The following is a 24914-nucleotide window of genomic DNA, read 5'->3' on the forward strand; positions in this document are numbered from 1 at the left end:
AACACTTTTAGTTGTCGTTGTTTTGATTTTAGAATTGTCGCCTCCTTTTTCCATTCAGTTGGAGTGAAAGTGCATGGCTGAAAGCATGATCATCTGAAGTAATGAGATGGAAATGGCAAGGAAGATATCCACGTGTTTAATTTGGGAATAGACAAGAGGATTCCAAGGCAATATTCAATGGAATTTACTGAGAAATAAAAATCACTGTACATCTTAATACAGCACTGGAAATGAGGTCTCACATAGTGACAATTGGCAGTGAAGCCACGGGACATTCAGTTAGCACCACAGTCAGCACTTCAAGTACGGTATCTGCACAGTTCAATACCACTTAGCACCTTTACAAAATGATGTGAACCCCAAGTACCACAGTTAATTTTGAGAAAGAAATTATGTGTTTATTACAAGTATATGAGGTAGTTTAAACCTTGGGAAGCTATGGTTTTAAACTTCCTCTTTGAAAAATATTCAAAGACTACAAATAACACTCTTTTTCACGTTCCTTTATTTACTTTCCATTGTTTTGATTTTAACCTTCAGGGCAAGGTTTCACCTGCAATAATTTCTTCAATTTTTTAAGTTGTCGGGAATTGCATTAAAACTGCATGAAGAAAACAATTTTCCTTTTCCTGGATTTCCTACTTCTCTTTAAGCCCAGAACTTAAGCAAGTGGATGAGCAGAAGACATGGAATGAGTCAGCAATGTAAAAAATAAAAGAAAAAATGCAGAGAGTATTCTAATTTAGCTCAAGTTCATTTATTTGTAACAGACTGGGCCAATGTCCAAACCAAATTCTTGTTCTGGGCCACCAATATCCATAGGTGCAATGTCCATAAATGGCAAGCGAGTTGTTTTCTGTGATCTGGATTCAAAGACTGTCTTACTCCATCCACCGGTGTGTTTCTGTTAAAGACAAAGGAAAATAATACATAATTTGGTAAGAACCACAGCATGAAATCTAAACATGATTGGGAAAAAAAAGATTTTTATTCCAGAGAGGGTATAAGCAAATCTTTTTTAATGATTCATTCAAGACTCTGGATTTGCCATTCGCTAAATGCTGCTTCCTGCCCAAGTAACTGGTCAAGAGCATGTCGACATCATCTGGGATCTAAAATTGGATTACAGTCTCCTGGCTCATTTCTTATGCAATTTTAATCCAGTGTTAACAACTTCAGATAAGCACACAAAACAAGTCTTTTTTAGATAGAATTCCACTTATGAGTACGTTACTTTAAATTATAGGGTCTCCAATTCAATATTTATAAGGAAATGGAAGATTTTCTACTTAAAATGCTCTTGCAGAAATTACTGAGGATCACCTATGCATTGCAGATCTAGGAAATACAGGAACATGTTCGTGGGAATTCATAAAATGTTCTTGTACTTGAAGGAAGCAGTACCTAGTTAAAAGTTTACAAATCTGTTTTTTTAAACTTTTGCTTCACAGGCAAGATCACCAACAATATAGAATATACAATATGTCTCATCTCATTGAACTCTACTGGTGAAGCACTGAGAGCAGTTATTGTTTTTACAGGGCAAAAAAGATAGTGTGTTGGAAGTGAAATTTAGAACATAGATTTGACTGTAAGTAAACAATTTAATGTCAGTATGAATACTAGGAAAACAAGTAAAAGATAGATAAATTATATAATGTTGAATATGGTTGAGATCAATTAAGAAATTATTGTGCCATTTTGGGCTAAAGCTCTTTTGTATAATTAAAACACTAAAGGAAAATATATGAAAAGAAACGTAAAAGGTACAAATGGCAGAATAAAAGAAGTGGTACATTTTGAGAAAATTTTGCAAGGATTACGGTTGGGGTACTGAAGAAATATCAGCTGTTAACAAAGAACAGATCAGAATTTAAAATTTGCTTTGGTGATTTCAGAAGATTCACTATTTTGCCGACAGTTTAAACAAAATGTGCTAGGAAATCTCTCTAGGAAGAGGTACAGTTGACGTTTCGGGCTGAGACCCTTTGTCAGGAGTCCTGGCAAAGTGTCTTGGCCCAAAATGTCGACTGTACCTCTTCCTAGAGATGCTGCCTGGCCTGCTGCGTTCACCAGCAACTTTGATGTGTGTTGCTTGAATTTCCAGCATCTGCAGAATTCCTCGTGTTTGTGCTAGGAAATCATCCATTTGACAACTGCTAGGTTTTCAAATAATGCACAATTATTACACTTGGTCATGGTTAGCTTTAAACAAAATCCCACAACCTACCGTGCAGCCATCTTCCAGAACGCTGTAAGTGAATCTGCTGTTACCTTCGGCTCGGAACTCAATGCCATTGGAACCGAGAAGGATAACTGACTTTTTCAGACTTCCAGTCTCATCCATGTATGCTACACTGTTCTTACAATGGTAGGTGATATTCTGGGAGACTTCATTCGACAGAAGCTGCAGGAAGGTCAGTTGGGTCCCCATGACAAATGGAGTAATGTGTTCATCATTGTAAACGAACTAGAATAAAGAAATTCAGAGTAAGATATTTGTTTTGAAGATCTTAAGTATCTTTTGTTCTGCGTTAACTTCATGGCAAAGTTGTAAAATAATCTGTGACATGCTACATCTGCATTAGAGTTACCTGCACACCATCTTTAATAGTTTCACCAAACCAGATGTGTTTTTGTTCTTGGTTACGGCTACGCCACCAGTTCCTACGTTCAATGACGTCTGGGTTAGCATGTACACAAGTCTCTCCAGATACTAAGTTGCAGTAAACTCTGATGGCATCCATGATGCATCCTTGGTTGGGATCAATCCAGTAGTAACCTAAAGCAAAGAATAAATTTATAGCATTAAGTCAAATGTTCTCATTGCTGCAGCCACTTATATCAGAGCAATCTCTATACCAACAAGAAGTGACTATAAATCTGATCACAAATCAGTTATAGCTTGGACATTAAATTTGGTTAGCAATCCAAACATATCATTTAATAACATTGCTTTTTATGAAATCTATCTTTGTTCATGCAATGTGTGGAAATTTTCTTTGTATTAATCAGGAACAACCACATAAATCCTTGACCTAGAAGCTGGATCAGGCAGCATCCAGTTCTTGAATGTCATGTGATCAAGGTACAGCTTTACTGAGAATAGGTCATGCTGCACATCGCTTTAAGGTGAATTTCCGTCAGAATGATTTTAGGGGCTGTCTCCTACTGCTCTGTAGTCTCCAAGGAAGCCAGAGTATATGTTGCTACTGGGTGCCTGCAGAGGGAATGTGGTGTGCCTCTCTCTGAATGTCGCAGTGTTGGAAGCTGGACAAAAGATCCACAGGGAATGCTGCAGATCCTGATTTAGTGCTTGTTTCAGGATGTAAGCCAAGCTTACACCAATTCACATGGGACTTCGTCTGAATTTGCCATTTTTGTGTGCTTTTGCATTAAGCAAAGATGTGTATAGGTGCACCAAACAATGGACACGATCCAATTTCTATACTTCTGACGAAGGGTCTCGGCCTGAAACGTCGACTGCGCCTCTTCCTAGAGATGCTGCTTGGCCTGCTGTGTTCACCAGCAACTTTGATGTATGTTGCTTGAATTTCCAGCATCTGCAGAATTCCTGTTGTTTTTCTATACTTCTATACTGTATTTTTCAAGTTCCATAAGTGATGTTAACAGTGGTGTATATAGTAAGTTTTATCTGTTCTTAATTGCTTATTTCAATTTCTAGGTATTGGCAGACTCCTGATACTTTGCTTTACTGACCAAATTCCATTTGAGATCTACATAACGGTTGCTATCTAAGCTAGATGGCAACAATGCACTTAATCAGGGGTCTCTATCTGTTCACTGGGGATCACCAGACAGAAGCTGCAATATTGACCGACTTTTCTTTCTTTCCCTTCTCCACAATGGTTCACTCAGAGAGATCAGTAATTCAGCTTCAGGCCTGCGTCAGACAACCTACAGCACATGGTATCTTCAGTGATTTTGACCTTAAAGAAAACTGACGATAGTAATTACTTTCTGCAGAGGCATACCTGACATCCACTCAGGATGGCTGAGTCTCAGGTCACGGCATGAGCGAGCAGGGTTTTTCTTTGAGCCTTCAGGGCTGCGGATGTTCTCAATCTGCCTGGTCAAAACTTTCAGTTTGGCATCAACTTCGAGATCCTTCTCTCTTGCAGCAGGTTGATCAGCTCTGTAATACTCATGATCATAGCTCACTTCATAGTGACCACCAGCGACACCAGGGAATCCAGGGGGACCGGCAAGACCTGGAGGACCCTGAGAAAGGGCAAGGTTCAGAAATTATTTGTCCATTTTCTGCCAACTCATATACCCCTCTTTTACATTGCGGTTCTGATTACACTTCATAACAATTTTTAAAATTGTAGACCATTTTCGTAAATCAAGAATTTGTGAAAGACTACATTAGAATGCAGATACTTCCCTGTGTATGAAAGATATTGTCTAAGTTCTAATCATCAACTTACTTGGGGACCACGTTCACCATCCCTACCACGATGACCAACAGGACCCATTGGACCATTATGCCCAGGGGAACCATCTTTGCCAGGAGGACCAGAAGGACCGGCTGGACCCTGGAAGCAACGAGTAGAGCAGATTATTTGATGGCGTATTTATTCAAACAACAGATCAGTAGAATTATGAAACAATAGTTCTTTACTTACTCTTGGGCCAGACGGTCCAGCAGGGCCATGACCACCAGGTTCACCAGAAATTCCCTGTTATGAAAAGGAAATCAATGAGGAACTTCTCTTGTCTAAAACAATGGGGAATAAAAGAGTTGGGGGTAGAGGGGAAAACAAAGAATCAAAATTCATTATGGTTACTTACAGCAACACCAGGGAGACCTTGTAGGCCACCAGGTCCTCTTAATCCTTTCAGGCCTCTGGCACCAGGGTTACCGGTTTCACCTTTTTCTCCTCGTGGACCTTGTGGACCCTACAAATTGACCAATCAATATTTTTAAAATTGATTATATCATGTAAGAAAGGGACAAATTAAATTACAATGAGAAACTAATTGGCCAGCAAAGCTGATAGGCCTGTGGGCTTTGGTCTAGAAGCCTTCTAATTGCTACAGGAAAAAAAGCAGTAGGGACAGTTGGAGACACAGCCCAATGTCCCTACAAATGAAAGAAAACTTCTCTTTTGATACTTCTTTACCAGGAGATTCTTTTCCTCAGATGCTTTGGTCTAAGTGAGATTCAGGAATGAGAGCAAGTAGCAGGGTGTTTGGCTTTCACTATAGGTGGCTATCTCTTGAAGAATATTGAAAGAATTGAGGAGAAAGAGCTGAAACTGCTTTTACTCACATCAACACCGGGGCTAAAGAGAACCCAGGCCTCAATCTAGATGCTAGCTTGGGGAAGGTCCAGAGATCCCCATGTGCTATAATGGGTTCCCTACCCTTTCTGATGAAATAACTGCTCCCTGGGCATTTGAGGAGATGCTGAAGTCTAAGTCAGCCTAATAATGGCTAAATATGAATGTTAAAGATGTACTCACAGTAAGTCCTCTGGGACCCATTGAACCAGAAGCACCAGTTGCACCAGATGGACCCTGAGGTAAGGGGAAAGAAAGAATTACTTTCCTGTGCATATGATAAAATGAAAGATTAAATTAATTAACTAACAATTCCATTATTTAAGAACTTCAACTGCAAACGTACACTCTCACCACGGTTGCCAGCCTTGCCAACTGGACCTATGTGACCGGGAGCGCCAGGAGGACCAAGTGACCCAGGATTACCAGCCCTGCCAGCTTCACCACGCTCACCCTGAATATTGGAACAAGAAAAATGATGCAGTTTTACTATCAAAGAAACATTGTGGTATGAGGTAAAGGCTTTCTGAGAGTAGTCATTGGGACTACACTCACCTTGGCCCCAGCGAATCCAGCACGACCAGGAGCACCATCGCTACCAGGATTTCCCTGAAAAGCAAAATATGAAGAAAGAAAAAAAATGACATGATGTGCAGGAAATTGTCTACTATTTTGTGTTATAAGATATGTAATGCAGCACAAGCAAGAGTAATTTAGTCATGTACTTACATCACGGCCAGCTTCACCTGGTTGACCAACCAGACCAACTGGACCAGCAGAGCCAGCTTTGCCACGAGAACCTGGAGCACCTGCAGGACCAGTTGGGCCAGGCAAACCCTGGAAATAAATAACCAAGAAGAAAGGTTAAGTCCCAAAGGATTTTATGGGTGACAGCAAACTAATCATTTCAAAAGCATAGAAGGGTTCTACAGGAATTCAGTTGAAGTGATAGCATTCCTTCACCAAGTAATTGGAAAGCCCAGCAAAATACAACATGCTGCTGTAAAGATGTGTTTATGGCATTGCTCTGTGGGTTCTGCCAATTTGCGTGTCAAGTTATGGTTGGTGATTAATAGTTCCTCTCTGAAATTTCAGCACCATTATTTTTTGAAGGGGAGTTTTTAATTTTCTCATTCATGGGGTGTGTACATCACTAGCAACACTGGCATTTGTTGTCCACGCTAAATGGCTCTTTTAAATTTCCAGATTAATTTTAGTAGTTGAATTTAAATTTCCAGCTAGCTTTCTGGGCTCAAACATATCTCTGGATCAACAGTGTAAGCCTCTGAAATTTAGGCCAATAACAACCAATGTACCTTCATACCCCTTATAAATAGCTGCAAAATGTCATTATCTCCTGGGAAATATACTCTTGCACTAAAAACTTCCTTCATTTGATAAATTATGGAGTATAATTACAATTTCAAACATTACCAGATAGGGAATATCCCTAAATATCAGCTGCTGACCTTATTCCTTTTATCAATAATATCATGGATCATGCCTACAATCCTAAATAATCCATACATGTCCTGAGGGTCTTGCTGTCTAACAGTCCATCTGTCTGTCTCAGTCTTCAATAGTACCCAACAACTGAGGTGTCTATTGTGATGGATATTCACTATCCTTTCTAACACAGCAGCTGACCCTTCCAGGGGTCAAGTAGTTGTTTTTGAGTAAGCTAAACTTCCAACAAATGCTTCTTGCTCAGCCTCTTGTCCTAAACAAATGAACTATAGGGTGCTTGTTGGTGCAAACTCGAGGCATTCTGCAGATGCTGAAAATTCAAGCAACACACATCAAAGTTGCTGGTGAACGCAGCAGGCCAGGCAGCATCTGTAGGAAGAGGTGCAGTCGACGTTTCAGGCCGAGACCCTTCGTCAGGACTAACTGAAAGAAGAGCTAGCAAGAGATTTGAAAGTGGGAGGGGGAGGGGAGATCCAAAATGATAGGAGAAGGCTGCTTCGTTCACCAGCAACTTTGATGTGTGTTCCCTATTGGCCCATTATTTAATCAAGAGAAAACAATGGGAGCCGCATTAGCTTAACTAAACAATGCATTCACCTGGCCTGATGAATGTAACTTAACATTGTCAGTCACCAAGTAGCAAAAAACAGTACCAATGTTTGAGAGCTGTCAAGCTTGTAAGGAATTGTCAAGTAATGACAAGAAGAATGATAGAAAAATCTGGACGACTGGAATCCATTCCTCTGCTTTTGACTTCTGCGACAGAGGACTTGTTGGTGTACAATTCATTAGTAGGATTTTTTAGCTTACAGGAATTGTACTTGTGCTTTGGAAATCTTTTGTGTTTTAGAAATCATTTGTAATTTGGAAATCTTTTATCAGGTAGAAAGCCTCTGAGTTTTAAATGTGTTTTATCTAAATTTAAATATCTATCACTAAAAATAAATTAACTGTTTTTATGGTATGTCGTTAGCTGGCAGTATCTCAACCTTGGTAGGGAGGGGGATTACTCAAATAGCAGGGACTACAGCTAGTCTCACTGTGGAGGATAAACTGGGAAGTGATATAGCCTTTGAAGAGCGGGTGGCTACAGTATAACCTCCCTTTAGCCAACGTACCTGCAGCTATCTATATCAGATCGGGCTTAAAATCTTTGACTACAAAACTTCATGGACAACAAACCCAATACCATCACATTACTACCCTGGCATTAGGAATTTCGGTGCGTTACAATCTCAGATGAAAACAAGATTTCCTCAGCTCAGTTCTAAATGTTTGGTGGCTTATCATTAGATAATGTCCAAAGCTTTAGACTCCTCTGATGAAAGGAATAAACTCTTCATTTTCCCCTAAATCCCACTAAAAATCTAATATTTCAACAGGATCTCCTTTGAACTTTTAAATGTGAATGAGCATTGATCTCCTATACTGATTTCTCATCATAGGTCTCCTTCATCCTGGAATCAATCTAATGATTCTTTGGTTTACTCTGATTGCTACAGAGACTACATTTGCACACAATTTCTGTGATATGTTATCATCAACACCTTGTAGAGTCACAACAAGATTTCACAGAACATAGAACATAACAGCACAGTACAGGCCCTTCGGTCCATGATGTTGTGTGGAACTTTTAACCTTCTCTAACATCATTCTAACCCTTCTTTCCTACATATCCCTTCATTTATGTATTATTAATATGCCTAATAGAATCCTTCCTCTTCTGATTAATCCCTGCAGAATAATGAACTGTTTGCTATTTGCCTTCCTAATCTTTTCCTATGTCTGAATGTTAATTAAATTCTCACAATCAAAACCATATTTTGCTATTCCTACTAGCAAAGTGAATAATCTTTTATTTCTCCACATTATACATACTCTGCCCACTAACACAACCTGTTCCCTCTAGTATCTGCTTTGTTCGCTTTCTCTTTTAGCTTTGTATTACTGGACAATTAGATAGATGAATCTGGGTCCTTTCATTTGAATTGTAAATACCTGAAAGTTTCCCATGAGTTAAAAGCTTATCAACAAAAAATTCACTGAGGATCCATATAGTCTAGTTTCTGCTTACTGTGTTTATACCAGTCCTTCAGCCATGTTAGTTACCCGGTTTGTTCTTGGATTATGTAATAATCTTATGCCTGTCACCTCATTAAGTGCATTTTAAAAATCATTTGGTTCCCCTTAACCAGTAGACAGTAGCTCCTTTTTCTCATCCTTCCATTCTTGAGGTACCTTCTACACCATAGAAACTGTACTGAATCTAAGGAATTTAAGAAGATCACCACTGATCCATTATCTCCACAGCTATTTTTATAGAATCCTAAATTAAAGGCTCTATATCTCTATTCTATGTCCCACATCACATCTGCTGTACTGCCCTTTACAGTAATGATTTTCAGTTTTGCACACTCATTTGCCCACTTGGTTCCCTAAAACTTCTGGTGTATCATTTGAATTCTCATGCAAAGAAAAATGCAAAATGTGTTTAGCAACTCATTCATTTTCATATTGCTTCTAAGATTTAACCCCAATCTTTGCTCTAAGGACTTTTGTTTACTTCAATTCCAGTTTTTTATAAGCATGTGTCCAAATTTCAACATTTTTTATATTACCGTATTTAATAAGTTATTCTACTTTCTTGCCTTTATCAATTTTATCATACTTTGCTAGTTTTTAAACACATTTCCAATCCAAAGGCTTACTGCTTTTTTTAATTAAAATTACAAACCTCTTATCACAACCGAATAGGAAATGTAATCTCCTTTTCTTTATTTCAAATTAATTTGTATGGCCTCAAACATCGTGATGATTCTCCAAACATTTGCTCTCTAATACAACCTACTGTCTTTTAAGTCCCAAATTTTTAGCACCTAATTATAGCTTCATTTCTTTTTCTTTCTAATGGTTTTCAACTTCCACCCAACTTTCTGAATAACATTAAGGATTAATCAACATTAAGACTAAACACAATGCCATCTTATGTAATATTTTTGAATGTTTAGTCTAAGCTTATAATATTTTAAATGGTATTTGTTCAAACAGATCCATGGAAGATATGAGCGTATTGTGATTATGAAGTATATTTGTTAACGGGGTGATAAAAGCATTACACTTACGGTTGGACCTGCGATACCTGGGACACCTTGTTCTCCTCTTGCTCCCGGTAGACCAATTAAACCAACATGACCAAGTAAACCTTGAGGCCCTGGACTGCCTGCAATTCCCTGCAAAGAAGGATCAACAGAATAGATAAATCAAATGTTACAGTCCTAAAAAAAATAGTATTTTGAAACAACTTTAAAGTTACTTACAACAGCTCCTGTATCACCAGATGCGCCCTTTTCTCCAGGGTAACCACGTAGACCAGCAGGACCTGTTGATCCTGAACGACCTTGTGGACCAGCGTCACCTCTTGCACCTTGTGGGCCTGAATTACCAGATGGACCAACAGGACCTACTGGACCTTGAGGACCCTAAAATAGCACAAATGAATTAACAGCATACAATGATATTCTTAATTACAATTTTGATGCTTACTTATTTCCACATTAACAGAAAATATATAAGAAATGTACACTTAACGTATGTTTCAAAAAAAGCAATATTTTATAAACTGAGATTGTACAATATCTACAGGTATACAAAGTTATGAGGAGTATAGATAGGGTAAATGTAAGCAGGCTTTTTCCACTAAGGTTGTGTGGGACTACAATTAGATGTCATAAATTAAGGGTGAAAGCTGAAAAAGTTTTAGAGGAACATGAGGGGAAACTTCGTCACTTAGAGGGTCATGAGAGTGTGGAATGAGCAGTCAGCACAAATGGTGCCTGTGAGCTTGATTTCAATGTTTAAGAGAAGTTTGAATAGGTACATTGATGAAGAGGTATGGAGGGCTATGGTCCCTGTGCAGGTCGATGGGAGTAGGCAGTTTAAATGGTTGGGCACAGACTAGATGGGCCAAAAGGCCTGTTCCTATGCTGTACTTTTCTATGATTCTGATATCTATTCTAGAAAACACACAAATGCCCCCTCTGCTATTGTACATACTTTGGCAGGATGCACTCCTACTGATGTTTCTAAGGATTTAATAATTTCAAAAGGTACTTATCAAAGATTTTTACTTCGTATGGTCTACCTTTGATTTTTTTTTGCCTTGCAAACAAAAAAAAACTGTTCATGGGCAACAAACTTGAAATAATAACTGCAGATGCCAGAAGCATTCACCCCATCATATGCTATGGAGGAGAAGGAATGTTTTAGGTTTCTGACATTTTGATAATGTTTGGAAAAAGGTCATGAAATTGAAACACTGAATTGTTTGAACTTGCCTATAAATTTGTTCTTAGTATTTTCTGCTTTAATTCAGATTTCCAACATCTGTAGAGCTTTATTTTTTGTCAAAAATAACTGGATAGGGCATCTTTCTCTGCATCTAGTTCCTCATGTTTTATTTCCTCTTTCACTTAATAGTGACTGTTTCCTACTTGATTACAATTAAGCCAGCAGTTTAAGCTGAAGTTGATAGATTTTTCGGGGCCAACATGTAAAGTACATACTGTATATTATGTGCAAATATTTTCTGGGTTGTGGTTTGAGGAACTGTGATTCTGCTTGCCCGCTGGAGCTGAATACTAGAATGACATTAATTTTCATCTAGTTGTTTGGAAATTGAGAAAACAATGAATGGAGTAAACACAAAGATCAGCTTTTGCTAAAGGCAGCTGAGAAATACAGGTCAACCAGAATAAAGAAATAAAGTGAAATAATCCATCCAATTATATTTCTAATTATCATTAATCCAATCTTTGGTAATAAAATGCAAAAATAAATCATCTGTGATTTAAGAAATGATGAAACCAATACTGAAATTTGGTTTGGATTTGCTAACCATTGCACTGACTCCAAAGTTATTGCTGCTCTACGTAAAACCACATTGCTCTACATACGGGTAACGGAGCTATTACTTCTAATGTTGACACTAAGCACCTGAATACTGAATATCAGATTTATCAAACTGTTCAAATTAATTATTAAGCATAAATATTACTTACAGCTGGGCCTACAGCTCCAACTAAGCCAGCGGGGCCTGGGAAGCCAGTCATACCCTAGAAATAGTAAAACAGTTTTTGAAACTATCTATTTGTAAATAAACTAACATTATTCAGGCATAATACAGGTAGCAGAAGAATTGGGTTATACAGGCATTGAAACAGTTCTGCAATTCAATGAGATCATAGCTGTACACTACTTCCATGCTCCATCTTTAGAACTTTATACTCCCCTTGTGTACAAGCTTTAGCTTAAACATACCCACTAAATGAACATTCACAACCATGACAGTCCTAAACATTTAGATTAAGACACAAGTTCTCAATGGTTCAGTCATGATAGCATCCATTCTAACAAATCCTTTCAGAAATTAATAATCTTTACTGAGATAAACCACATCCTTCTTAACTGCATGCGATATAAACCTTTTAACTCAATTGAATATTTGCAGTGCAATTAATGTTGAACTTACTGGTGCACCACCTGAACCCATAGCTCCTTGTAGACCAGGTTCTCCAGCAGCACCCTAAAGAGAGGCAGACAAATAATTATAAACATGGAAAAGTCTCTTGCAATCACTGTTAATGTAAATATCTGTAGCCATTGACCTTCTGGGACAACCCCATTCATGAATTCAGTGTGAACCAATTTGACAGTACATAGAACATAGAACAGCACAGCACAATGTGGGGTCTCCAGCCCACAATGCGGGGTCTCCAGCGCACAATGCGGGGTCTCCAGCCCACAATGCGGGGTCTCCAGCGCACAATGCGGGGTCTCCAGCGCACAATGCGGGGTCTCCAGCCCACAATGTTGTGCCAACCCTTTCAACTACTCCAAGTTCAATCTACCCTTTCCCTCCTACATGGCCTTCCATTCTTATTTCATCGATGTGCCTGAGTCTATTAAAAGACCCTACTGTATTATCTCTACCACCATCCTTGGGAGGGCATTCAATGAGAAAAACAATCCCATCTCTGACATCCCCCCGATACTTTGCTCAAAACACTTCAAAGTTACGCCCCTTTATATTAGCCATTTCTGCCTTTGGAAAAAGTCATTGGCTATCTACTCTATATATGCCTTGTACACCTCTATTAAGTCACTCTTATCCTCCTCTCCACGGAGAAAAGCACTAGCCAACTAAACCTATCTAATATCAGATGTTTTTCTCTGCCCACTGGCAATTATATTCCTTTCTTGTTTGAACAATGGTGTTGGAGTCAATACAATGCACAATTGAATGCTATATATACTTTTTTTTCTGAATAGATCTGCAGCTGGCAAGACATCACCAATGCAGAAATTCACCAGAAAATGGTCTTTTCTCAGGCTATTCACAAAATACTTATAGTTTAAGTCAGTCCACTTTAATGCTGATGTTTGAAGAAAGCTGTAGATTCCTCTTAAATCAAGATTGCTCCTGACACTGTTCTAATAGCCATAGCCACAGACATAAGGTGACACGAGTTGCTTTGCTGTGAGAAAGAACTGCCAATTACGAGGGACAAAATGTGTGGTCGGCTGCAACGTAGCTTACTCTAGAACTCAAGATACCTGGACAAAGATTTAGGAATAATTTTTAATGGCTGGAAAACTTCCAGTGAATCTGTACAGGAATATATTCTTTGTACTAGATGCTATCCATCTGTTCACTAATTTCTTGCAACAGGGTAATTGATGAATCCAATGAAATAATTCAGAAAACTGCTGCAGTGAGCTGACAGGTGTAATTTTTATAACTGTAACTGGCTACTTAGGATTTTACACAGGAGCTGGACAGAAAATGCAGCTAATATTCCATTGGTACCTCTTATGAGTGCTCTGCACTGTTTAATGCACTAAACAATGCTAAAATAGTGTTCATCTAATTCTTCTTCAATGCCAAGAGAGTTACTGTCAAGATCATATCACAAAATGTTTAGTACAGCACAAGTTGAATCTCTTGCTTTATGATATTGTGCAGAACTAATTAAACCAATTATTCCTAATTAATCTAATCCCTTGTCCCCACACATTAACAATATTCCTCCCTTCTCTGCACGTTCATGTGTCTAAGGGTTTCTTAAATGCTCCTATGCTTTTTGCCTCTACTACCACCACCCCTCATATTGTATTTCAGGCCCCCAAATTGTCTGAATAAAAAAATCAATCCTCACACATCTGTATAGTTTTCTTCTCTCACCTCGCTGTTTCAATCCTGGGGAAAAAGCTACTATTCTGTTCTAACTATGCTATGCATGGATGTCTAACAATGACCAAGTGAGATCTATAGATAGCGTATTGAGGCATACACGAAATTTAAATGTTTGATGGATAAACAGATATGAGAAAGTCACATGAACAACTTTGCCTTTCCTCATCTCAACAATTTATCTCAATGTAAATTAATGCAGGGAAACTCAGATTCCGGAAGTCATTCAATCTCAGAACCATAGGCATCAGCGACAAAATAGTTCAGAGGATGGGAAAGTTTAACCATTTCATCATAGTTTTAGTAACTGCAACAGAAGTTGCTAGCTACAGAAAACTGGATATAAAACCATCGTACCACATCATTGCCCGTTTTTTAGAACAAGTGTTTATCATTTGAAATAATCGTCTGCATGTAAGAAGAGGTATTCCATAACTGGCAATTAATAAGGTTAGGATTTCCCTTCAGTCAAATGACTTTGTATTCGGAGGCTTACCGCAGGACCAGTAGGACCAGGAGAACCCACAGCACCAGAAGAACCGAGTTCTCCTTTAGCACCAGTAACACCTTTCTCTCCCTTAGCTCCAGCGTGTCCATCAGCACCCTATACAGTAGAAAGAATAAATAAAATTTAAAAATGTGGGAGCCTGGTTTAAAATGAAGCAAACATAAATAAATAAGTTGGAGAAAAGTTTTCATACATACAGGAGGTCCAACAAATCCAGTGGGACCGGCACGTCCAGCTTCTCCACGTTCACCCTGGGCAGAGGAAGATCAAACCAGTGTTACTGTTATTGTCATCTCAAAGAGCAGCTTGAATAAGATCTCACTGATGCTGCTAATTACAATCCAGTTACATTTTTTACACTTGCATCATTTGGATAAAAACTTGTAACTGGAACCTTGTGGTCTACATGATCTAATTCTGATAAAAAAAAGAAAATCAAGTGCATAATGTACGAACCATGAAATATATAATGTACATTCTGAGTTTTCTCTTGCTTCAAACAAGTGGTGTCTAAAGCATCTGGGGTGTCCAAAGGCAGGCAACACATGTTTAGACACTACCTCTGGGATTTTAATTCACATCGAAGATACCTTTTGCAGAAACAAGCTTCCAACACTCTGCCAGACCTGTGTCTGCTGCCAGAAAAGTAATCCTCAATGTGAAGCTTCAATGTGTGGTTTGGAATCTGAAGTTACCAGCTCTCCTTTTGGATCTCACCAACTCTACCAATTATACTGACCCCTCAAGTCGCCCCAATTTATGTCCAATGTGACCCAGTCCACACTTAGTCTACTGATCACAGATCATCTAACTCTTCACACTGATGCAGCCTAAGGACCACTAATCATCTGACAGCCTCCTTATACACAAATTACTCAACCAGGAACTGTTTGCTGAAACATCACACCCACCACATTCAACTAGAATGCTCCCCACCCATCTAGACAGTCTTCCCAGCCACCATTAATGATCATCAGTAGCCAGTTATCATCTTGAGTCCTCCTTGTGATCCAGGACCTCACTCCACTCTGGGCCTCTCAGCCCATGCTTTTCGGCATTAGTCAAGGCATCAGACCTCCCTGACAGCCTTCGTGTGTTCTGCTCTGGCACAGCTTGCAAAGGAAAGCACAAGCCTTGGGTAATGACTTGTGCGCCTGACCCAGTCATTTAATTGCCCCAAGGAAGTTCTAAGCCACAGCACTAAACACAGAGTAATACAAGAAGTCAGTCTACATTATTTTCACCACTCATTCTGCTATTTACTTACAGGAATACCACGTTCACCAATTAAGCCAGATAGGCCAGAAGCACCAGCTTCACCCTGAAGAAGATAAAAATAGAAGTCAGCTGATCACTGCAATAAATGGTTACAGAAAGAAAACTATCATGCACGGGAAATCTTGACTAAAGTTCAAATGAAGAGTGATATTTATGTCAGCAGTTACGGAAGAACAATCAGCTGAAAAATAATAGAAACTTAGGAAATTAGAAGAAAGCGATTAAGCTCATTGTGTTCATTCTGCCCAATAAAAGAAGTCTTTAGGTTACTCTTTCTTTTCAGCTCTAGGTTTATGACGGCACAAGGAGAGAAGAAATATTGCACTATTCTAGAGGTTCATCGCTGATCTGGTCTTGCTGTCCATATTCCTATAGGTTCCACCTACTCCCTGATCCACTAAAACTTAAAATTATGTCTCCATTCATTTAATAAATTAGATCTCTGGAGTAGTAAGTTGTGAAAATTCATAATCCTTTTGACTTTCTCCCCACCACACTTTCAAGAAATAATTTCTAGACCCCTGCTACACTAGGTGAAAGAAACTTCCCCAAAATAATGACAAATTCTTTTACTAGGGAAATTAAATCTATGTTTTTGATCTTTCTGTTCATCATGTATTGGAATTCACCTGTCTAGAAATCTCTATAGTTTTGTATCTCTCACAAACCTCTCGGTTTAGGCAATTTTTAGTCATAACGAACATTCCCCAGCCATTGGTCTATACTGGCTCCCAACAGTTCCATTTCCCTTTCAATTTCTCCTTCAGCATACAGTATTCTCTCTCTTATATCAGCTTCCCATTAGTGTTTTGCCATTGTAAGCATTATATTTACAACAGTTAATTAACCTACTAGCTCATCTTTGGGATGTGGGGAGAAGCCTCAAAACCTGGTGGAAACCCAAGTTGTCAAAATGAGAATATGCAGACAATCACACAGACAGCACCCAAGATCAATTTTGAACCCATGTTCCTACAACTGAGAGGTAGTACTGTACCACGTAAGGTATCGCTATACTGCTGTTCTGTTCTTGGCTTGCCACCATGTGTATCTTCTGTGTTATCCCTAATATAATGATCAGAATTGTATAGAGTACTCTAATTGTAGACAATTAGTGTGTTGTAGAGTTCTTTTCTGTCCTTCCTATTTTTGTATTCTATACCCTGACGTATTAAGGCAAGTATCTCTTTTGCCATCTTAATCACCTTATTCACCTGCCTTGTTACTTGCAGGGGCCTGCAGACCAGCCCTCAATAATCACAGTTCTCCATCCATCTTCATTTATTTTTCATTTATAATCTACCAGACACATTTCTTGGATATTTAAAATAAATCTCACAAAATCAAGTGCAGTTTCCCAAATTAAATTTAGGTTTGTCAGGGTATGGCTGACAAATTTTGCAAATATTTGCAAAGTTATATAAGAACTTGTCAAGAGACATGGGTACAGTAAAGATCATCAGCAATGAATAACTGTTTTCAGAAACTTACCCTGTCACCAGGGGGTCCAGCAGGACCAGGAGCACCAGCAGAACCAGGGGCACCCTAAAAAAATAGGACAGCGAGTAAGCCATAGGTTTCAAAGGCATGTATTTTCAAATGGAGTGATATTAAAAACAAAAAAAAACAACAAACTTATGGCAAAGAATTGTCAACTACCACATACCCGTGGGCCATCCCTGCCTGGATTTCCTAGTGGACCAAATGGACCAACCTCACCCTAAAAATAAATGCAGATGAGTTAGGCTGAACATAGGATAATATAGAAATAAGAAATGACAACACAGATTATTGCAGCTTAATATCTATGATTTCTTTAATAAATTGCTTTCAAGAATGCTAATAGTTCTGTACATTTTTGGACAATACAAATTAGCCATGAGCTACACTTGTCTGGATTTACACTTCCATCTTAGAAAATGTTTTAAAATCTTAAAGAAAAACAAAACTATATATCAGAACTGCGTCTACAGAAAGTAATCCATCTCTGGTTGGTAATGCTACGGAGGAGCATCAGGGCTTGTGTCCTGCTTTTGAAACTTGCCTCTTTTAAAGCCAGTAGAATGGAATTTCAGATGTGAAATACAAAGTGCTGCCAACACAATATGGACAGCTTGGTATTATTGATTTTTTTATTTGTTTATTGATTGAGGCGTAGTCACAAAACAAACAATAGCAAGCGTAGAAGAGGCTGCAAGAGTTATCATTCAGAATAGTGAATAACATGCTGTGTACTATAGCCAGGAAGAAATAAAAGAAATGAAGAAAATTATGAAGTTTTAGAAAAAAAAACTTCAAATATGGAAGAAGAATTACCTTTTCACCTTTAGCACCAGGAACTCCAGCAGCACCTCTCTCACCTGGCATACCGATAGAACCTTGAGGACCTGGAGCACCAGCATGACCAGGACCACCAACTTCACCCTAATCAGAAACAAGAAACCAATGGACAATGTTGCTGAGCGTTAGTTCGTATTTTGTACTCTAATCACTACAACCCATTTTCTTCTTCTCACAACTGAGTTTCCCTATTTAAAAAGGTATTTGTGTTCTGGCCGATTAAAAATTAGTCAATCAGTATGATCAAGTCAGACAAACATTAATGCAATTTGCACATGGAAGACTGAAACATGGGCCCTAGCCTTGCAGAGAATAATGAGCCTTCTACATTTTTTGCTATCCGATGATCAAGTCCACATATAGTTTTGTAGATCTTTTGCTGGAAGGTGTAGTTTCCCACCTCAGTGGTGAGGCCATACCTTCTGAACTTGCGTCAGATCACTCGGGGTGAGAGTGGAGGGGAAGGCCAGTATCAAAATTACTGACTAAAACATTAGTAGGCAGCAAAGATATGCCCTGAACTTATCTGACTGTCCAATCAAAAGCTATGAATGTTTCTGGCTTTTAAGAACTACGTATTTGAAAACATTAATTGTTAAAAAGGATAGTGGTTAGTACAACACTTTACAGTACAGGCGACCTGGGTTCAATTCCTACTGCTGCCTGCAGGGAGTTTGTACGTTCTCCCCGTGACCAGGCGAGTTCCCTCTGGGTGCTCCGGTTTCCTTCCATACTGGTTGGTAGGTGAATTGGTCATTGTAAATTGTGGTGTGATTAGGCTAGGATTAACTTGGGGGACTGCTGAGTGCTGTGGCTCGAAGGGCCAGAAGGGCCTGTTCCATTCTGTATCTCAAAAAGTAAGTAAATAAAAATCAAACTATTGAATAAATTAAAATAAAAAATTAAAGCCATTTCAAACTCTCAGTGAAGTATTAAACAGTTGGTTGGCGCATGGCACAGCTAGCAGCATTGGTTTCAGTTATAATCTCTGGTGCTCTCTGTGTGGAATCTACATAGTCTCCCTGTGACAGCATGGACTTTCCTCAGGTGCTTATGTATATTCATAAGTTACTTGGCCTCTACAAATTGCCCCCATAATTTAGGTGAGTGGTAGAATCTGTCAATGGGGATGAGGGAAGAATAAATGGAATTAGTTTTAAATTGGTGGTTGATAGCTCACTAGACCAAAGGGCTTGTATCCATGTTGTATGACTTTCCCCCCAACCCCATCCCAAAGTTGAAAAAATATAATTAAATATTTGAACAAATTAAAAATGATAAATTATAAATAATCAAATTATTTAAAACAATTAAAGAGGACTTAACTACATATATATTGCTTATCCCCTTGAAGACATCCGACTGCATTGATTTAATGGAGAGAGTGCCTTGCACCACGTAGAATCACTACAACTTTGCACTTCATCAGTAAACTCAGTTGTAGACTCTCAGGAGAAGAGTAGAGAGAGGTTTGGGAATTCTAGCATTTGTGTTGGCATATCTTGAGCCTGCCATGATTTCCTCACAAGATCTGGCCAATGAAAGCCAGAGAAACGGAAAGATGTGAACATTCTCTCCCTTTGCATCCAAGATATAAAATATGGGAAAAACTTCTTTTGAGAAAATATGAAAATTAACCTGCAGGTATTTTTCATAAGCAAAATGTTTATATTCTAACTTTCCCTGGCAGTAAAGGGTGTTAAGTTATATGCTCACTGGAATGCATTCGACTTCAGACAGTAATGTTGGGAATGCAGTTTGAATTCAGTGAGGGGCGAGGTAACCTCTAAAAACAAAGGAGAGAGTGACGAATATGTCAGTCTTCATTTAGGAGCCAGTTTTTTTTTGTTTGTTGCATAATTTAGACATGTTATACATGTGTAGTGTTTGCTGAGACTGAATTTGCAATGAATATACATTATTTTTCTTTCAATATTTTCCATATATTTTAAGGTTATGCTTCTTTGATCAAATTAGTCTGATAAGATATTAATAGAACTAATATTACTCAACTAAATTGACAAGTACCTTAAATATCAGGGCTTTTAAAAATGCAGTAATCTCTGATTGGGTGTAAATATAATGTTCTGCTAAGTAATTCTCTTTTGTTATACAGATATGTATTTACTCAAATAACTTTTCAACTTTCTGTAAACTACTATGTCAAATATATTTATTATGATTTTTAGACTGAAGGAAAAAAGCTTCAAATTATGATGGCCTAATATTGATCCATATTATGGATTCAGATTAACTAAACATTGTATCAAATTGCAGTTGAACTTTCATCAAAGTGAACTATCAATGAAACTATCAAATTGTGAAAGTTTAAAAAAATTTAGCAACTTAAATCACTAATTAACTGTTCAGCGGATTTGCCTCACATCATATGGATACTTGTGATATCCATATTTAGATTTCATAACACAAAACATAAAACCTCTCATGTTATTCAGCATCTTCCAGAAAACAGGCAACAGTGGAATTGTTTTACTTTCAACGTACCTTACCACCATCAGTTCCAGGGGCACCTGGGGCACCACGAGGCCCAACTGAACCTGCAGCACCCTGATGGCCTCGTTCACCTGGCACACCTCGTTCACCCTAAAAAAAAACATGAAGTATGTGCTTAAGTCATGATTTGTAATCTTAGTTAAACTCAAAGGTCAAAATCACAGAAGAGAATTTAATTTACCCTTGGGCCAGAAGTGCCTTGACTCCCAGGATCACCTCGGAGACCCTGTGATGAAACGAGAAGTGGAGGATATGTATGATTTTTTTAAAGTATCACATTACATGGTAAAATTCAATTTCATATCAAAAAATAAACAAACTCGTCCATTACAATGTTTTTCCTCTTGAGTTACTATGAGTAAATTAAATTTATGAGAGTTGGTTCAAAAAGGAAACCATACCCCTAAAAGGGTAGAGTGAAGAATAATACAGAGAGTGGTCAGCCTTTGGTGTGAACATCACAAATATAAAAGGCAAGTTTTAACTTTGAGAGTTGGGATTGGAATCCAGCAGAGCATATAGAGTGTAGATTATGCAAAACATCTGATTTTCAATCTATTGACATTAAACACTGAAAATTAGACAAGTTCTATTCTGTTCTATTGAGTCACATAGACGGTGATGATGAAAATCTAAACTAAATTTCTTTATCAGAGTTAACTTTGTATAATTTTAAGTAGAGTTATAGTGCATTAACTGTAAATAAGTGGTAAAAGGCTTACAGGAAAGGTTAATTGATACATGATTTGCTAGTTAGATGTAATAGGATAAATTCTGTTTTCAGTATTTTTGTATATGAAATTAATCTTAATGAGATCAAAACCTCAGATTTATAAACTGACATTTGCTCTATTGGAATTTTGTGTACCATTACAGCCTTATTAGCACTTAGGGGCCCTATAGCATAGTTGGAGCAAATGTGCTCTGAATTCTACAGTCAGTGATGAAGTTGCTATGCAACACTCCCAGGGGAACTTCCTATAAACTGGTGAGTCCACTAAGCTTTTATGATATTACTGTTGAGCACACTTAAAAGGAGATCTTTCACAGGAAAGCAGCATCTATCATCAAGCCATCTAGGTCATGCCATTAGGAAGGAGGTATATAAGTCACATACCACCAGGTTCAGAAACAGTCATTACTCTAGGATAATCAGGTTCCTGAATCGACATGTATAACTTCACTCACTTCATCTCTGAAATGATTTCACAACCTACAGACACACTTTCAAGCACTCAACAATTCATGTGCTTAGTATTATTTATAAATGCAAATAATGTGCAAAATATATCTACAAATATGTCTTCTTTTGCACATTGAGTATTTGTCAGTCTTTACATATGTATAGTCCTTGACAAATTTTATTGAATTTCTTTATTTTCCTGTGAATGCCTGCAAAAACGAATCTCCGTGTAGTATATTGTGATATGTGAGTACTTCAATAATTTACTTTGACTTTAGAGGTGCTTAAAAATTATACTGACTATATTTGCTTAACTTAGATTGAGGACCAAGTGAATAAATCTGTAGGTAGTTTACTAATAATACTTTAAAGGCGGCTGCCTGTTAATTTTTAAATGTTTCTTCTCAAGATTTGGGTGCCTGGTCCAATAATGAGTGTGGTGAATGCTTGTTGCTTGATTTTGTGTGGTATTTGTCAAAGTTCATTACTTTAATACTTTGTACCCTCTTTCAAATCATTCAGCTTCAAATAATAAGTCATTTCTTCTATTTGTGTTTCATAGATTAGTCAGTTAGTTGTTTCCTTACCTTATCACCTGGTTTACCGGGTTCTCCAGCTGCACCAGAAGGACCAGGGAGACCCTAAAGCATAAGAGGAAATAAAAACTAGACATTAGTATTTGCTGAGATAAACTCCAAATACTAAAGACTTTAATATTTAAAAATCATTTAGTAGTCTACATTTATAAAATAGTTTAACTTACTTTTCATTTAAGAATTGAAAAATGAGAAATTGCCTCATGTCAGATCTTTCTAAAAAGCTGCAGTAAATTTTGAAGGCTATAAGTTGTTGGAAATATAGCTAAAGATGAAAATACATAAGTTATGGAATCAGATCCATCTCTCTAATACTGTCAATGGAACAAAAATCTAAACAAAGAGGAAACTGAGCATGTGCTCATACAATGATATTATTGAGCATGCATCCCATTATTAGTATTAATCAATGCAGATATTCATCTTTGTCACCAATCAGTCATTTGCCCTTCAGCTATATTTAACATTTTGCAAATATTTAATCGCAAATATTCCTTTTTGTCATTTCAAGAACTAATTAATTCATTAAAGCTGTTTCTCAGAAATATCTGTTTTATTTAAAAACCTATTGCATTCTAATGAAATGAAGATTTAGTTAATAGATTTTAGATGGAATCCAAATGGGTAGGAGAGGTTACATTTGGCTAACTACAGCCTGCAACTAGCTGAGTAGATTCAGACTTGGTAATCATTTGTTTACATATTTGGAACCTGCAGTTTCAGAATTTATAAAATGACATTATTCTTGACAGTATTAATCTAACGTCTACTGCAAAACAAAAGTACTGGGAAAACGATTCAGATAGTGTTGTTGCATTTGCTACAGAAAATCAAGCCATGTTCAATCAGGAACACAAATGAGCATCCATTGCCTTTTACTTGGGCAAAGATCCACAAGTCTTTATTTTCTTTTAAATATTTACAATACATCTATGATAAAATCTTTTTGCCTATTCTATGCTCATTATATGGAAGTGTTATTTATAACTCAATTCTATCTTTACCCTTGTTAGTAGAAAGAAATCCATACTCAGAAACAAACCTGGAATCCAGCACTGCCTGAGGGCCCTTGTTCACCTCTGGAACCGGTAGAACCCTAAAGCATAGCAACAATGAAATTGTTTGCATTACAAAGTTGTTAAGTGTTGGTTGCATTTTTATATGCATGTAATAATTTAAAAATTAAATGAATTGATTTTGCAATTACGCTGTCATTAACGAAATCTGTCATTTTGTTGTAATTAAAAATCAACATTAAATTTGATGTTCATTAACTATCAATGTCTATTTGCTTGAATATATATATTAAATAAACATAATATGCAACCAAAAAACAAATTTTAAAACAACATCTGCCATGCTATATGATTTCAATATTTACATTCACACCTAAAACCAGGACCACAGTTTTTCAGATCAGTTATGATTTACTTACTACAACACCAGTAGCACCTTGGGCTCCACTCTCACCATCTTTGCCAGGAGCACCCTGAGGCACAAAGTAACCAGAGGAAAATGTTGTTAGTGCAATTATTATATCAATAAACATTCTTTATTCTCACTCCTTATTGTATATATGTTCAGTGCTGCTGTATAAATGTCATATTGAATTGGTAAAATTAGTGTGGTCACTGTTGGAGATCTCTCTGCTACAATATTCTATGACAGATCTTCCTGAGGTATAACTGATTAATGTTCTTCTCTGCATTTTTATAAATGTACTTCCAGTCTTTTTTTATTCTTTGGTTTAAGAGCTTCAGCAACTTTATTTTTAAGAACAATTTTTTAAGATAATGGCAATGATTTCCCTTTCTCCTACACTTTGGAGACAATTTTCAGTCATTGGCCATTGCCTTGAAGGATTGTGGTCCGATAGTCTCCTGCATTTCTTCCCTTAAGTAAATAGAGTTTATTTAAATCTGCAAATTAGAGAATTAGGAGGATGATTGCCATGTTGAATAAAATATGAGTGGAATACGGTATGCTCCTTGCATACTGATCCCAGATATGAGAAGAATTAGGCAGCTTAATCTATCTGCACAGAGAGACCTGTAATAGATACATTTTCTTTTCTGAGGTTCTTATGATGTTTGGAGGGTCATTCACTTCTTTACATTTTGGACCAAGACACTTCATCAGTACACATCGAAAGTACTGAAGAAGGGTGTTGACCCAAAATGCTGACTGTTCATTTCCCTTCATAGATGCTGCCTGGTCTGCTGCGTTCCTCCAGCACTTAGTGTGTGTTGTGTTGCTCAATAGTTCCAGCATCTACAGAATCCCTTCTGAGCAGCAAAGATCAAATAAGGTGCAAAACTAAAAATAATAGGTGCTTAGTGACTGAGGTAGGCAGGAGCTGCAACATCAATGTATGAAGTGGAAATTACTCCCTATGCTTCCAAGGAATTATTCACATTTTTGGGAAAATATGGAAGTCACTTGATTTATGCCACGAAATAATGACATATAAATC

The 24914-nt window shown here is 37.6% G+C and overlaps 1 protein-coding gene across 1 annotated transcript in view; it reads right to left on the reverse strand.

Moving 5' to 3' along the window:
• Positions 1 to 488: 488 nt before the first annotated feature.
• The window catches only part of col1a2 (collagen, type I, alpha 2), a 51798-nt gene continuing 27372 nt past the window's right edge, over positions 489 to 24914 (reverse strand). The window contains exons 27-52 of the mRNA XM_063043828.1: positions 23877 to 23930; positions 23484 to 23537; positions 22433 to 22486; positions 20844 to 20888; positions 20654 to 20752; positions 18125 to 18232; positions 17475 to 17528; positions 17300 to 17353; positions 15798 to 15851; positions 14728 to 14781; positions 14519 to 14626; positions 12301 to 12354; positions 11831 to 11884; positions 10091 to 10252; positions 9896 to 10003; positions 6036 to 6143; positions 5862 to 5915; positions 5653 to 5760; positions 5490 to 5543; positions 4816 to 4923; positions 4650 to 4703; positions 4452 to 4559; positions 3996 to 4242; positions 2595 to 2782; positions 2231 to 2470; positions 489 to 904 (exon numbers count right to left, since the gene is read on the reverse strand). Coding sequence (XP_062899898.1) covers positions 758 to 904; positions 2231 to 2470; positions 2595 to 2782; positions 3996 to 4242; positions 4452 to 4559; positions 4650 to 4703; positions 4816 to 4923; positions 5490 to 5543; positions 5653 to 5760; positions 5862 to 5915; positions 6036 to 6143; positions 9896 to 10003; positions 10091 to 10252; positions 11831 to 11884; positions 12301 to 12354; positions 14519 to 14626; positions 14728 to 14781; positions 15798 to 15851; positions 17300 to 17353; positions 17475 to 17528; positions 18125 to 18232; positions 20654 to 20752; positions 20844 to 20888; positions 22433 to 22486; positions 23484 to 23537; positions 23877 to 23930 — 2532 coding nt within the window. The 3' untranslated portion in view covers positions 489 to 757. The remainder of the gene's footprint in view (positions 905 to 2230; positions 2471 to 2594; positions 2783 to 3995; positions 4243 to 4451; positions 4560 to 4649; positions 4704 to 4815; positions 4924 to 5489; positions 5544 to 5652; positions 5761 to 5861; positions 5916 to 6035; positions 6144 to 9895; positions 10004 to 10090; positions 10253 to 11830; positions 11885 to 12300; positions 12355 to 14518; positions 14627 to 14727; positions 14782 to 15797; positions 15852 to 17299; positions 17354 to 17474; positions 17529 to 18124; positions 18233 to 20653; positions 20753 to 20843; positions 20889 to 22432; positions 22487 to 23483; positions 23538 to 23876; positions 23931 to 24914) is intronic.

Source organism: Mobula hypostoma, chromosome 3, assembly GCF_963921235.1.
Source record: "Mobula hypostoma chromosome 3, sMobHyp1.1, whole genome shotgun sequence".
Classification (NCBI taxonomy): domain Eukaryota; kingdom Metazoa; phylum Chordata; class Chondrichthyes; order Myliobatiformes; family Myliobatidae; genus Mobula; species Mobula hypostoma.